This window comes from Perissodus microlepis, chromosome 13 (genome assembly GCF_051167445.1).
Source record: "Perissodus microlepis isolate ML-2025 ecotype Zambia chromosome 13, ASM5116744v1, whole genome shotgun sequence".
NCBI lineage: Eukaryota > Metazoa > Chordata > Actinopteri > Cichliformes > Cichlidae > Perissodus > Perissodus microlepis.
Genome location: NC_140473.1, coordinates 17845557 through 17861749, shown reverse-complemented (window position 1 = coordinate 17861749; position 16193 = coordinate 17845557). Strand labels below are relative to the sequence as shown.

The 16193-nt window shown below is 45.2% G+C and overlaps 1 protein-coding gene across 1 annotated transcript; it reads right to left on the bottom strand.

The window, feature by feature from the left end:
* Positions 1-10623: 10623 nt before the first annotated feature.
* On the bottom strand, positions 10624-15921 carry LOC146375007 (F-BAR and double SH3 domains protein 2-like). Its single transcript, XM_084949243.1, has 4 exons — positions 15608-15921; positions 14075-14170; positions 10947-11130; positions 10624-10862 (listed from the first exon to the last, which is right to left on the bottom strand). The coding sequence occupies exons 1-4, from the start codon at positions 15749-15751 to the stop codon at positions 10624-10626; spliced, it is 663 nt and encodes a 220-aa protein (XP_084805369.1). The 5' UTR covers positions 15752-15921.
* Between the last annotated feature and the right edge of the window lie 272 nt (positions 15922-16193).

Below are 16193 nucleotides of genomic sequence, written 5' to 3'. Positions count from 1 at the left end.
CGAGCGCTTAGCCGGATGGGACCCAGGTTACGCGAAAACAGGCCTCCGTGAGGACCTCGGACTCCCCCTTTCTTCTAGTCCTCCTACCTCCTTCTGTTCCTTTCTCCTGCTCCTCGCAGGTGAGTGCTTAGCCTTATGGGCCTCGGGTTACGCGTAAACCAGCCTTCGCGAGGACCGGGGATGCGCTCTACTCCACGATTACTATGGGGTCAAAGTGTACCCACGATGGGGTATTTCGCAACCCCAATGGACATTCGTAAGTTACGATGGCAAACACTGGGGTCTGGAGGGACCCCCAAGCACCATGGCAACAATTCTCAACTTCACATCATCATCATCATCATCGTCGTCTCCTTCTCGAGAGTGTTCGCGTAAACCAGCCTAAGTGAGGACCTCAGACTCTCCCTGAGTCCCCGTCCTCCTTCCTCCTTCTCCTCGGTTCTCCTGTGCCTCGCTGTCGGACGCTTAGCTTTGCAGAGGGCAGTGTTCGCGTAAACTTGCCTCCATGAGGACCTCGGACGCCTCCAACATCCCAGTCCTCCTACCTCCTGCTCCTCGGTTCTCCTGCTCCTCGCAGGGGAGGGCTTAGCCGGACGGGCCCCGGGTTATGCGTAAACCGGCCTAAGTGAGGACCTCGGACTCTCACAGCCTCCTAGTTCTCCTTCCTCCTTCTGCTCCATTCTCTTGCTCCTCGCAGGCAAGCGCTTAGCCGAATGGGCCCCGAGTTACGCGTAAACCGGCCTTCATGAGGACCGGGGGTGCTCTCTGCTCCGTGGGTACACTGTGACCCCTTTGTAATCGCGATGGGGTATTTCGCAACCCCAATGCACATTCGTAAGTTACGATGGCAAACACTGGGGTCTGGAGGGACCCCGAACCGCCGGAGCAAACAACTCTCAACTTCACCTCATCATCATCATCATCAATGTCTCCTTCTTGGCAGTGTTCGCGTAAACCGGCCTAAGTGAGGACTTCGGACTCTCCCTGCCTCCCTGTCCTGCGACCTCCTTCTGCTCCGTTCTCCTGCTCCTCGCAGGTGAGCGCTTTGCCGGATGGGCCTTGGGTTACGCGTAAATGGGCCTAAGTGAGGACCATGGGCTCTCCGTTGCTCCTCGTCTTCCTTGCTCCTTCTCCATCGTTCTCCTGCGCCTCGCTAGTGAAAGAGCAGCTGCTTGGCCTGCCTATTACGCAAACACCGCCCTCCAGTTGGACCTCAGGCTCTCCGAGCCTCCTCGTCCTCCTTGCTCCCTCTACATCCTTGTCACGCTCCTCGCTAGAGTACGCTTAGGTTTGCAGAGGGTGGGTTTTGCGAAAACCGCCGTCGGTGAGGACATCGAGCTCTCCGTTGCTCCTCGTCCTCCTTGCTCCTTCTCCATCGTTCTCCTGCGCCTCGCTAGTGAAAGAGCAGCTGCTTGGCCTGCCTATTACGCGAACACCACTCTCTGTTTGGACTTCAGACACTCCTTGCCTCCTCCTCATCTATGCTCCCTTTACATCGTTCTGATGCTCCTCGCTAGCGTACACATAGGTCTGCGGAGGGCGGGTTTCGCGAACACCCCCGTCGGTGAGGACCTCGGGCTTTCCGTGCCTCCGTGTCCTCCTTGCTCTCTCCCCATCATTCTCAAGTGCCTCGCTAGTGAAAGCGCAGCTGTTTGGCCTGCCTATTACGCGAACACCGCCCTCCGTTTATACTCCTCGCTAGCATGCGCTTAGGTCTGCGGAGGGCCGGTTTTGCGAACACCCCCTTCGCTGAGGACATCGGGCTCTCCATTGCTCCTCGTCCTCCTTTCTCCTTCTCTACCGTTGTCATGCGCCTCGCTAGTGAAAGAGAAGCTGTTTGGCCTTCCTATTACGCGAACACTGACCTCCAGTTGGACCTCGGGCTCTGCATTGCTCCTCGTACTCCTTGCTCCCTCTACATCGTTCTCAAGGGCCTCGCTAGTGAAAGCGCAGCTGTTTGGCCTGCCTATTACGCGAACACCGTCCTCCGTTTATGCTCCTCGCTAGTGTATGCTTAGGTCTGTGGAGGGCCGGTTTCGCGAACACCCCTTTCGGTGAGGACCTCGGGATCTCCATTGCTCCTCGTCCTCCTTGCTCCTTCTCCTTCGTTTTCATGCGCCTCGCTAGTGAAAAAGCAGCTGTGTGGCCTGCCTATTACACGAACACCACCCTCCAGTTGGACCTCGGGCTCTCCATGCCTCCTCGTCCTCCTTGCTCCCTCTTCATCTCTCTCATGCTCCTCGCTAGTGAAAGAGAAGCTGTTTGGCCTACCTATTACACGAACTCTGCCCTCCAGTTGGACCTCGGGGTCTCCGTTGCTCCTCATCCTCCTTGCTCCCTCTTATCGTTCTCAAGTGCCTCGCTAGTGAAAGAGCAGCCGTTTGGCCTGCCCATTATGTGAACACGGCCCTCCGTTTATGCTCTTCGCGAGCGTACGCTTAGGTCTGCGGATGCCCGGTTTCGCAAACACTGCCCTCTAGTTGGACCTCGGGCTCTCCGTTGCTCCTCGTACTCCTTACTCCCTCTACATCGTTCTCAAGCGCCTCGCTAGTGAAAGAGCAGCTGCTTGGCCTGCCTATTACGTGAACACCGCCCTCCAGTTGGACCTGGGGCTCTCCATGCCCCTCGTCCTTCTTGCTCCCTCTCCTTTGTTCTCATCCGCCTCGCTAGTGAAAGACCAGCTATGTGGCCTGCCTATTACGCGAACATCGCCCTCCGTTTGGACTTCAGACACTCCTTGCCTCCTCCTCATCCTTGCTCCCTCTACATCGTTCTCAAGAGCCTCGCTAGCATACGCTTAGGTCTGCGGAGGGCGGGTTACCTGAACACAGCCTTCCGTTTAGACCTCGACCCTCAGTGTCTCCTCATCCTCCTTTCCCTTTTTTAAAACATTTTCCTCGCTCTCACGCGCCTCGCTGGCGAGCCCTTAGCTTTGGGGAGGGTGGGTTTCGCGAACACCACCGTCTGTGAGGAACCCAGTGCCTCCTACACACACACACACACACACACACACACACACACACATACAGGAGGCAGTGAGGAGTAGAAGGAGGTTGTTGCTACGCCTGCGTCGTGAAACCAGGGCTCATTGTGTGTGCGCCCGGAGCAGCTATGGGGGAAACACATGGGACAACCAACCAGTTTGGGGCCATGGTTTATTCAACGTGTATTTTCAGTGTGGTTTAACTTGCTAATCTGATCTGAAATACTTTCCTTGAATGTGCCTTAATTTCACCTCTTTTTTCTTTCTTCTTTTCTTAGCTTACTGAAAATGTTGGCGACCAAAGGCCGGATCCAGGGATGTGTGCTGCTTGTGCTACTGGCGTTATGTGGGCAAACTGCTCGCTGTCAACATCGATACAAAGGTAAAGTGCAATCCCAGGGTTGTGTGCTGCTTGTGGTACTCGCTTTATGTGGACAAACTGCTTGCTGTCAACATCAATACAAAGATAACAAAAGAATAGCCTAGTGTAACGTAGTGTTTTATGTTTTTTTTTTCTAGAATGATTCAAATGTTACTATCATTTCCCCAACCCCGCAGGCTCTGCGACCCGTGAAGAACTGAGACTCCTTCTGGTCGGTAAAACAGGATCGGGAAGGGGTGCATCCGGAAACACCATCCTGGGGGATGCGAACGCTTTCAAAGAAGATGTTTCGCCTGAGTCTGTCACCGACGGCTGTCTCAGAAAAGAGGCAGAGGGCGAAGACGGAAGAAATATCGCTGTGATCGACACTCTGGGGCTGTCTTTTGGATGAAATAGATGAAATGGTGGATTTCAATGGAGGAAACCACTACACCAACGAGATGCATAAGGCGGCCCAGAAGAAACTCGAAGGAGAAAGGCTGAAGAGGAGAAAGGAGGAAGAACAAAGAAAAAGGGAAGAAGAGGGGAGGATCGAATTGAAGGAGCGGTGTAAATTCTTCCGCCTCGCTTCCCTGGGATTATTTGGCACAGGAGCGTACTTTACATCTTATGTTCTCATGGGGCTCGGTGGAGCCCTTGGATATTCTCAGTTAAAGACGCCGAGCTTGACGGTTGGGCGTCTTCTTTACTCGTCGATACCGTGAAAACTGCGTAGGTGTATCACCTACTCGACCTAGTGATCAACGAGTACCGCACCGAAGCATGCAACGGGTGCAAGACCAATCACCCCAGCCAGAGACAACACGAGTGTCTGCGAGTCTTGGTGTCAGGGTCCCTGTGCCTACCCAGTCGGCTCAGTATGGCTACATATGTTGTTCATTTTGTTCCTGTTCTCTCCCTTCCTCTCTTTCCCTCCTCCCTCTGCCAGGGCGGCGCTCACCTGTGGGCTTCTGCCCTTGGTCCACGCACCTGGTCGCCATCATGCACCTGTGGCTCGTTACGAGAGTGTTCCAGCTCCTTTATAAGACGGCAGCTCTGTGTTTCTCGTCGCTGGACCGTTGCCGACCCGCATTCCCTGGACCAACCCCTGTGTTTCCTGAGTGATTGAGTGTGCGAGGAGTGGAGTACGTCATCGTGTTTTCTGTGGAGTGTGGAGAGGAGCGTGAGGAGTGGACGGAGTGCGTGTGGACTTTCAGCGTCTTTTCCCTTTGTGTGTGGACCCCCGGAGCCCGGCTTCCCCCTCACCTCTGTAAATACATCACCTGGAGTGCTGTAATAAAGATTCTTGTGTTTCCCAACTCAGAGCCTGCGCGTGTGTCCGTTCCATCCCGCTGTGACACTTGGAGGATGACTTTTACGCTGAACATTATTACAGCATCAGGAAAAGACTCCTCATGCCGCGTTTCATTCCTTCCATTCAACGTCTCCTGATCATGTATTCACAGCCACAGAAGGCGCTGTACAGCACCGAGCACCTGAAACACGGACAGTTTGTTGATATTGTAATCAAAAATACAGCCCCGGGGGGGAGGGGGGGCATTTTAAAAACGCACCCTCCCTATTGCGCATGTCCCTAAAAGGTATGGCCTTCCAGATTGCCTCAGTTGTATCGTATAATTTCAAATAAAATAAAACTCAGAAGCGTCTGTGTGTTGTATTCTTCTTTTTCTTCTTCTTCTTATTATTATCATTATTGTGATTATACTTCATTTTTATGTACTGGGGTATCAATGACCCCCACGCTGCCGCAGCAGCTTCTGTGCGTGGCCCCCAAGTGCTACGTTTTCTTTCCTGATCCCCTGACGAACCCATTAGAATCGCTCTGGGGCACTCTTCGACCCCAAATGATCATTCTGTTTCTTTCATTTTCATTCACCTGTCTCTACTGAGGGTGGGGTACTTTGGGACCCCCGGGGTCAGGGGCTGCCCCGAAGGGGAGCACAAGGGTTAAAAATAAAAGGCATCTTAAAACTGCACATGCTCAGTGTAAACTGTCCTCCCCAACAGCGACTGTTACTGGCATCATCATCAACAGTTTACGTTAAAAACGGCTTCTTTGTTTGGAAAAAAATAAATAAACGAACAGAAATCCCAGTACAGTACAGTTCCTTTGTATCGTGCTGCTGCCACCTGCTGCTCTGGGGTGGGAACAACAACACTTTGGATTTGCGTTCGTTATCAGCAACAAATGAGTTTTACTTTTGAGGCTGCAGTTTTTAGTTATGTTTATTTGTTGGATCCCATCAGTTTTTCTTCGAAGAGCTGAAAGACTTTCAGTTACTTATGATAAACTGTTTGTCTTATACAAACAGATAAATACAGAAAACAAAGAAGAAAACAAAGCTTGTATTCTATTTGATTTTCAAGATATTGAACTTTATTTTTTCTATTTCACCGAGTTCTTTTTTCCATGTACTTTTTGTCCAATAATTTTTTTAATCATCAGATTAATGTTTATTTTAAAATTAAGAATTATTTATATTTTTTATATTTGCTATATACTGAGCTGAAACATCCTTCTGCGTAGTCATGTAACACATTATTTTAAAATAATATATTATAAAAAAGGTGGATGCAGGAATTAAGAGTTAAAACAGAGTCTTGTTCCATTTAAGCTATCTTTATTTCACATTTATTTGTACACAATAAATACAGTTAAACATCCATGGGTGTGTAAATACGACGCCTGGCGGCCTCCGCATAGCCGACGCTGTAAAACGTGGGAGTTTTTACGTCCTTTTTAAAAAAAATGAATTTCAGATTCTGACTTGATGCATAATCAAGACCAGTAAACAGGTTAACAAAAAATTCTCTAATGGAAAAGAAACTTTAGTTATTCTTTTAATACAACAGGGTAAATGCAAACTTCAAAAATAAGTTTGATGTCATTCAGATCTCAAGGAGATCAACGAGAACGCAGCGTCACGGCTGACGGATACCTCTTTTCCTCTGATCAGATTCAGCTACAGTTTAATTGTTTTTGTTTTCTTAAAATCCTAATTCTAAAAACAAAAAAGGTGTGCCATTACTTGCACAGATATCCATCTCTAAGCTCTCCGTAAACTATCAATACGATCGATAAGTCATATCTCAATCAAAGACACTACAATGGCTATTTACGGCTAAATAACAGGAAGTATTGATACCAATACGGCTGGTAAACAAACATCAAACAGGAAATATTGAACAAAACATCCACAATACTGAAAAGGAATAAGAAGACATCAGAAAGTGCTTCACTATAGATTTTAAACTGGACAGCTAGCAGCTCAGGATGGTTTCCTCCTTAAAAATAAAAGGCATCTTTAAACTGCACATGCTCAGTGTAAACTGTCCTCCCCAACAGCGACTGTTACTGGCATCATTAGTGTCGTAAAAACAGTTTTTTTCTGTATTATGCAACATAAAAACAAAAGAGTTAGACTGTGTGTTTGTGTGTTTACGTGCTATGTTTCCCACTTTAAACTTTTCCTAAACATTAAAAGGGGAAAAAAGATAAGGGATCCAAAACAATCACAGGTAAAAATTGCCACTTTTCCCTTGTTTGTGTAACCGCGAGCGGTCACGTGTGTCGGCGGAGAGGACCAGCCTCTTTTCGAGACTTTTGGTTTGCTCACAAGTGCAGCTCTGTTGCATAGACGTGAATCTGATGGTGGTAACAAAGAGCTACGACGTGAGACACAACGGGGGCGAAATCATAACTATAACATAAAAAATTCTTTCTTCAATCCATAAACGAGGAGAAATTCTGCAGCTAAGGCATCCATAACACGATCAGTTAGAAGTGATGTTTTCCGGCGAGCTGAAGGAAGAACTTATCTGTTTTCTTGCAGAGACTTTAATGTGAAACCGGAGCCAGGAGGCAGTTTATCTTAAACATAATCGACTAATGAAGCCAAAAAAGAAGTGAAAACATGTGCAATACCCGTGTGGAGCACGGGCAGCCTAAAGATCGCTCAGGTGAAAACAGAAAATTGATTTATGGTTTGCTGATGATGTAATTAGCGATTATCAGACTATTTTTGCCCATTACTGCTCACAATTTCTTTGTATTTTGACTTCAAACAACATTTTTTTTTGCGATTAAGTGTCAACAGAGATACAGAAAAGTGGTTACACCTAAAAAGCAAGGTCACTGAAGGCAACGGTGTGGTTGTACAATGGTGCTGTAACCTTGTCCTGTCACCAGGGGGCGACGTCAAAATATCTGCTGTTGTCTTGTTGGCCCTTGGCTTACGGTGCATTCCAGATTGAGTCGGAAGTCGGAATTCCTGAGCTCCCAGTAGTAATTTTCATCTGGAACTCCCCCTCAACTAGTATTTCCTTCTTGGAAAGTCAGAGCAGCCTCAACAATCCAAGATGGTGACAGAGAACATGAACATAATCTGCTCTGTCACTCACCTGTATTTGTGACTCATGATATAAGCCACACGCTAAGCACTTACCACATTCTATCAATGAACGTGCTGCAGCTAAAATAAATCCCATCTTACTTTGCTTTTCTGACTTTCCTGCAGGAATACACAAACTCGGGAATGACGTCACTGCCAAAAAGGACCACAGACATCAGAACATTGACACAGCTGCCAGGTTGGAAAAGTGAAGCAACAAAAAAAAACTGTACTCTATTTACAGGCCACCAGGGGGCGACCCCTGCGTCTGTAAAAGACTTCTGGTCCTATAGAGGTCTCTGGGACCTCTGTGAACAGTTCCCTGATGTGTTCAAGGGTTCAGTTTCTCATTTCAGAACACAGCTGAAATTATCAAGACTCACTGAAGGGGTGTGAAATGTGTCTAAATCTAGGGAACAGAGGCCTGATCGACGATATGTTCTGCAGACTCGTGTCTTTGTTCATAAACAGAAAAATGAAGGTAAAACACAAACGCTTCCTTCAGTTTGACCTCTCAAAGGTCAAGGTCAGTCCAGTCTAACATGTTTTACTTTAACATGAAACGCTGCTATGACCGAGTCTCAAACAACAGAAAATCCAGGGTCTGCTCATCAGCTAACGACTCTGTTTTATGCTGTCGGTGCGTTAAATATCATGAAACGCCTCATTCAGTCAGCTGCATGTTCTTTAGAACCAAACTGGCTGCTCGAACTGATGAATGATACCACATTGAGCTCTCTGCAAGGGAACGAATGAGCTCGACTCCCTAAATTAAAATATCAGCCAGCGAGTCCAAACACGCTGATTTTTACTAACGGATAAAATGATGTTAACTTTTCTATCAACTTCTTTTGCTCGTTATCACCTTATTAACTGTTCGGGGGTGAGAATGAAGCCTTGTACAAACTCTGGGTAAAGTAGTGTTGAGAAACGAGAACACTAAACGGGAAGTTAAAAGAAAAAGGCGCAGCGGTGTTCCTTCTCCGAGTGGGGGGGCTTCTTCCGTCTCCAGGCGTCTTCAGGAGTTTTTAAGTTTCCTTGGGTTTCCTTTGGGAGTGTTTTTACGAGTCCCTGCTCGAGGGGGTGCCGCCTTCACACCAGTGTGATCTCAACCTCCTCTCGCCGCTTCACCTGCCTGCGAGGATGCTGCTTCTGGGGTGGAGGTGCGGCACGTACCTGTAAAAATCCACCAGCTCAGTTAAAATGAAGATAAAAAAGTCTGCTGTCATTTACGTCACCACAGAAGGTTTTACTCACGGGTCGGATGGTGACACCGCTGCTCTCCGGGTATTTGGGGGGTTGGGGGGAGCTTTGTGCTGGACCTGAAGAGGGCAGAGGAGGCAGATTATTATTCACACCGGCCTTTTTTCTTACAGATAACCACTCACAGACAAACCAGAGATTCTTACTGTGAAAGGGGCTTTTGTGTGGAGCCGGCGGCGGTCTGTGGTGTCCGTTGTGATAGGAGGGTGGTCGGCCAATGGGAGAGGCTGTGGCGCTGCAGGGACTCGACACTGGAGAGGACACGGTGGGGGTCTGAAGGGGGCTGCTGTGGAGAGGTCCCGGCTGGAAGGGACCACGAGGGGAGCGGTCGCACTGAGAGAGTGTGGACAGGGAAGCCTTCAACACAAACAGTGGACAGGTGTGCAAACTTTAATATTTTATATAAAATAAAAAGAAATAAATTATTTAACAACACAGGACTTAGTGTCACAAATAAGTTGCTACAGTAGATTTGTACTGCGCTGATGTAGAGGCAGCTGATCCAGGGGGGGACACAGTGTGTGTACGTTCAACCAGAAGAACTTTAATTGTGTAGAACATGAAATTTAAGTCAGCGTGAGCTAGGGCTGCACGATTTTGCATAAAATGAGAATCACGATTTTTTGGCTTAGAATTGAGATCACGATTCTCTCACGATTTTCTTTTCCAATATAAATATTTATTGCACTTATTAACTGCACATCAACTTCGTAACAGTTGAAACTGAACATAAAAACAATAAATAAACATAAAAACAACAAATGTCTCACGTTTTGTGGTTGCCGCAAAATGTTGTACTGCTTGAAATTCCGTCTCCACCGTTGCTCGACACTGCGTGTATAGAGCAGGTAGTGCAACAATAGAAAAATAGTTGCGGGACAGCACTGTGTAGCGTTTGTCTAGGGCAGAGGTGTCGAACTCCAGGCCTCGAGGGCCGGTGTCTTGCAGGTTTTAGATATCACCCTGGGTCAACACAACTGAATCAAATGATTAGTTCATTACCAGGCTTCTGGAGAACTTTGAGACATGTTGAGGAGGTATTTTAGCCATTTAAATCAGCTGTGTTGGATCAAGGACACATCTAAAACCTGCAGGACACCGGCCCTCGAGGCCTGGAGTTCGACACCTGTGGTCTAGGGTGTTGATCATTTTCCTAAATCCCTCGTTTTGCACAGTGTTGATGGGAGCCATATCTTTGGTCAGGTGATAAGTAATAGCCTCCGTAATTTCTTTGTGCCTGCGGAAGTTCGACGGGTATAGGGAAGCGCTGTATAAGGTTCCCGTTATTGATGTTTGGGTGGTTGACCGGGACGGATTTTCTCCTGTCACTTTCTCGTCATCCCTGACGTGTTCTCCGTTGTTTTTTCCCTGCTAATTTTAGCATCACACGGCACAGCTTCTGTATCACGTGGTATAAGGCTCCGCCCTTGTCATTTGCTGAGCAGGAAGAGTGAGCGCTTGTTTTCATGCAGATTACGTCCCGGATCAAAATGCGGTACAATCGTCGTCGTCTTTTTTTTTTTTTAAATCGTTGTCATTTGGAAATGAGATCGCACATAAGTATGAATCGAGATCGCGATTTACTAACGATTAATCGTGCAGCCCTAGCGTGAGCCTACCTGTGCGCTGCCGTCTCTTTGCCCATCTCCATTCTCGCTGGTCACGGTGAGATCCTCCACAAGAACTGTGGGGAACACACCAACAACGCCGTTAAACTCGCCCTCCCAGAAGCCATCGTCCTCGTGGGTCTCTCTGCTCAGGATGCGGATGATGGCGCCTTCTGGGAACGACAGCTCATCTTCCGTTTGTCCCGCGTAGTCGTACAAAGCCTTTGCGAATGAAACTGCAACACAGACAGTGGCAACGAGGGTATTAAACAAAGCAGGAAATCAAAACTCCGATATTATCTGGTGGAGGCGGATCTCACCACTGGAGTCTCCGTTGACGGAGCCGGTTGGGAGTTCGGTTTCAGGTTCGGTGGAGTTGCTGGAGGAATGGGATCGGGCGTCCAGCGCGGCCAGCGACTGCAGCATGCTCAGCAGGCTGTTGGAAGAGGGCAGCTGCAGGTATTTCTCTGGGACGTAGCCCACCTGTCCGCTACGGTTTCTGGCCTGGAAACACAGACAATGCACACAGACATCACAGCACTAAAACAGATCTATATAAATGATATTGCTCACATTTTTATGTATGATTATATTCATTAAAATAAATACCCCATTAAAACACTATATCTGTATATGAAAAGATAATCACCTAAGTAAATATACATAAAATATTGCACCTGAATTGCACCCATGTCAGCAATGGGACTCGTAAAGGAGTTTAGGATGTGTATTTTATATACGCATATCTACTTTTATCACCTAAAGTACAGCTCCCAGGGCAGATTTTGACCACAGCAGAGGTTTCAGACCTGAACTGGCACTGAAAAACAATCCAGGCAGTCAAGTTGAACTGAGAAATCCATAAAGCTGAGAGCGTAACAGATGCAAAACAGTCGGAGGGAAGCAAAGAAGGAAGGAAGGAAGAATTTAGCAACTCTGGAAAGTTATCTCAGCAGCATCATTTCACCAGCCATATTGTGGCAATCATGAGGTGAACAGCAGCATTTGATTTTCTGTAAACTTCTTACCTAACTTTAAAGGCCTGTTACATGTTACATGACCTGTTGCACAGGGCTATCATGTAGAAAGGGAGGTTCAGACCTGCGGGTGTTTTATAAAATAAAAATCCTGGGTCATTCCACACACACATGACCCCACATGACCCCGTTACAATCAGCTGAATATATATGTGTAATAACTTTAGTACATTTTTATGAATTATAGGCGCAGAAAGTGCATAGTGGTGGGTTGAAATGTAAAACTTTTTCAACTGCGCTTTTGAAGATTCATAATTTTATAAGTACAGGAGATATCTATGTGAAATTAACAGGGCTGGAAAAACACATTAAAGCTCTGGTAAAAAACAAACAAACAAAAAAACTGCAAATAATCAACTTTAACCCACATGCCACAATCTAAAGCCAAAATCTTGTTTCCTTTAATCAACTTTGAGTTGTTTCAAGTAGTTTCAAACAGCAATCCTGCACCAATTTAATCTCTATGATGTGGAGAAACAGAAGCAAACATCGGTGCTGCCGGATGTTTTGTGTGTTTTCTATTAATTCACCGGCGAATACAGCATTTTGAGTAGAACTCTCAAAGCTCTTAACATGTGTGCTACCAAGTGAGTGCAAATGAAACTTCTCCATATTTATACCAGGATCATCTTCTAGCTGGCATCTGTCAGATATCAGTTAGGTAGATTTTGCCTGATGCTGCCGGATGGATTTTGATGGCCTCTAAAATGACTGAAATAGACCAGGTAATCACAGATAAAGAAGACTGCAGATACTATGTCTCTTTTCATAACCTTATGGCTCAAGATGAATAAACAACAAGTGTTTGGACTTCTAAAACGAGGCGAAACTCTTTGATTTAAAGCACAAGACAAAACGAGAGCTTGGAAGCAAAAGTAAATGGAAAACAGTGACAGTCTTTTCCAGATTACTGTGTCTGTATCTTTTCTTATAATCACAGGTCATTTAGCAGTGAGGACAATGAGCTGAGACAATCTTTAAAGCACGCGTTTATCTGTTTACACTTCCTGGAAGTGTGAAGTTCAGAGGAATAAGTGCGTGGTGTGCATTAACAATAAAAATGGAAAATGTCATTATATTGTGCAGATATTCCTCTGTGTTTAGGACAGCGACTAGTTAAGATATGCTTTTTAAAAGGTGTGTGTATATATGTATATATATATATATATATATATATATGTGTGTGTGTGTGTGTGTGTGTGTACTGAAGTGCAAATTAAAAGTAGAGGTTGTGCATTTATTTAGGAAGATAAACAGTCTGATAAAGTCGGAACAAACACGAGCTGGAAATAGTCCCACGGTGAGGAAATGAGACGACACATCTGTAAATAAAAACTAAAAATGGGAAATAATCTAAGTTCCTGTGCAGGGCGAGGAGTACAGTACAAAGTCAAGAGTTCACTGTTCTGCCTTCAGGCTCATAGTTCAGACTAACAAAGATAAAGACCAATCACGCAGGACTTATTATGTTTCCTGCTTTGACTTCTTACCCAGACTGTTCCATAATGTGTGTGCAGCACTTTTGTGATTAAAATCTATTTAAATTAGTCGTTTATTTCAGCGCAGACAGATTATTGACACTCAAACAATGGAGCTACTTTGTCTGTTACTTACAAATTTTTAGAAAATTAGAAAAATTTGAACATTTTTTCCTGTTTGTGCATCAATTTAGAGGAAAAGTCAACCCCCAGCTTCTCAAGCTTGATAATCCAGTGATCATGAATGTCTAAAAACAACAAATCTTTTCTGCATCTGGTATTGTTGAGATGTTTAACTCTGGACCAAAATGGTGGATCTGCTCTGCCTAAAGCCGCTTTGAGCATCAAGGTCCTGAGCCGAGTCCAGTCCGGGCTTTTGTGGCCACGTGGCCCGGCCAGCTCAGCTTTCAGGATGCCCGTGAGCTGCTTGTTCCACTCGTCTGATTTTGTATTGATTGTTGTCTAAACAAATTAATCTGTCATCCGTTGAGCTTTGTTCCACTTCTCAACAATCTCCTCTGATCTGTTTTCTTTACAGCATTTTATCTGTGGTTTCCAACCTGTGCAGTTCAAACCTGAAGGATCCACATTTTCACTTCACCTTTCTGTAGAAATTGATTTTCCGGTAAACTGATCAACACCTCCTGCCAACTAAATTAGTCAAACACGTACCTTATTTTATGCTACAAAATTTGTATTAAAAGCAACCCAAACACTTTGAGATTTGGATTTTAATAGTTTCAAAAATTATTCTTCAAGTTTTACTTGAACATTTTAGAGAAATCATGTTAAGTTCTAAATTTTTAAGGTTGGGGATTTCATTCCATGCATAACAAATACGAGTTTATTTTCCCCAATAATCACTAAAAGCAATCACATGTGATATTTTATGCATTTAATAATGAATAAAAAGAGAAAAACATCAGTATTTACCGTGTCTGAGTCGACAGGCTGGAACATGAAGTCTGGTGCTTGCTGGAACGCCATGTTCTTCTGCACAAACAGCTGCTGGTGAAACTCCTGCAGAACCTGCATGTGTTTCAAGGGAACAGACAAAAATATACATATATACTTATTTAAGGTTTATCACAAGCTTACAAATCAGCCCATGTCTAAACCTGCATAATTAACACTTAGTAAAGCCTTTAGGGTTCAGGCTTGCTCCCTATTTAGTTTTAATTTCTTGCCCACATTTATTTCTATTTAAAATTAACTTTAAAAAAAAAAAAGACCTCCAGCTGAATGAATTGTGGCCAGTGATCCGTGTAGCTTAGGGCCACATTTATAATTTTTTATTTTCCATTACTCTGTCAGTTTATTTCTGTTGTATTAAGTTATTTGATTTGCTTATGAAATGAACCCAAATCAGCTTTTTATTATTTTACACAAGTCAAATAAAAGAAAACGCCAATAACAATTAAGAGAATGACCATAAAGCCGTTTCTGGTTACTATCAGCTGATCTGAATGCTGATGACCACTCTGGTGTTTGTGGTCACAGCCTGACATTAAAAACGTATCACAGGCTCGAGTTCACCGCCTGCCTATTTTCACACAGACTATTTTTAACAAACGCTCACCCTCCAGCTGCTGAAAGCTTAAAGAGACAGTTAACAAATTACATAACATATCACTGTAAGTAACACAGGTGAAGGTACAAACAGTTTTAATTCTAATTTCAGGTTTTTTCTAAAGCCAGCTAAAGCAGCCGGGGACTGGACCACCACCTGGACCACAAAGCTCTCTGCCCACCCGAGGGAGGACGAAGTACCTGTGTGGATATTTTAAGCTGAACTCATGGGGCACAGCTATCAGCTGTTCTGGAAAAAAAAGAAACCTCCCCAGTACTGGTCCCAGGCTAGTAACTTTGGTCTTTTGAATTGTACTTAAGTTTGGCCCCTCATCAAGAACCAGTTGCCTTGGGGAGACCATACCAGGGGACAGCATAGCTTCTCCTCCTCAACTGTGATCATTCACAGAAAGGAAAGGAGCCAGTGTAGGTGGTTTGACTGGCATCTGAAATAGGAGGCCTCCAGAATGTCTCCTAGACGAGCTGGTAAGGGCAGACCAAACACACACTGGACACATTGGGACACATTATGTATCTTGGCCGGCTCGCCGTGGTATCCCAGTATTCGCTGCCTGTCTGTTGTCAGACGCATTTGTGTGACCATAAATACCACTTAAGTGGGAAAAGGAACTTCTGGACATGTCTGCTTGGACTGCTGACTCAAGTGTCAAAAAATGATTTGATAGAGGAACTTGTATTGGAAAAAAGAGGAGCAGGGTATTGATCCCTGTTGATTTACCCGTCAGTCTACAGTCATACCTTTACCTATGACTAAAATCTGACACAAATGAGCATCTTCTGAAGGATGTCTGAGCTCTGCCTTAGAAACATGATGAAGAGCTGAGTTATTTGGAAAGCTACTCGTTTACACCGAAAGGCACCAGAGTGGCGGCTCACTGTTCTCCAGGAAGAGCAGGAGTAGGTGGCTGGGGAGGGGGACGTCTGGGCATCATGACCGGACTCAGATAAGCAGCAGAAAATAGATGGAAGGAAATCAGGTTTAGTAATATCAGTTTTATATTCTTTAATCTTGTACACCATATCAATGCCTCAGATTTTAATCAGACTTCCTGTAGAAACAAGATGCTTCTGCGTCTCTGCTCACATGGAGAGGCAGAGGTTGAGGTTGTGTGTGAGAAATATATTACTATGAATTACTAGGCTAACAATTACACCAAACTGCCAGGCTTGACACCATCTGAAAAGTAAAATGAGCAGCTTACCCAACCCAACCCAAGTTAAATAGTATCCCACAAGTAGCTCATTTTACTTTTGCTCCCCCAACTCATTTAATCAACCAGCCAGTGTGGAGCTGACATTCCAATCAAGCTTAATCAAACAATTAAGCTCTCTCTTTCATAGATATAAATAACTGCTGCTAGCTATGATGTTTAAGGAGTGAATAGTGAACTTCTTTTAATGGTGTGTTTAATTAATTTTATTTAATAACTTGTGACCTTTGAGTCCCTTCCTTGCAAGAATT

Bases quoted from the DNA above. Each gene is read 5' to 3' on its own strand.
- LOC146375007 (XM_084949243.1), bottom strand. From the start codon at position 15,751: ATGGTGTACAAGATTAAAGAATATAAAACTGATATTACTAAACCTGAT. The intron at 11,131-14,074 runs GTAAATACTGAT...CTGTGTTTCCAG, and splicing joins AGCCTGTCGACTCAGACACG to GCCAGAAACCGTAGCGGACA. The intron at 10,863-10,946 runs GTGAGATCCGCC...TCTGTGTTGCAG, and splicing joins CGTCAACGGAGACTCCAGTG to TTTCATTCGCAAAGGCTTTG.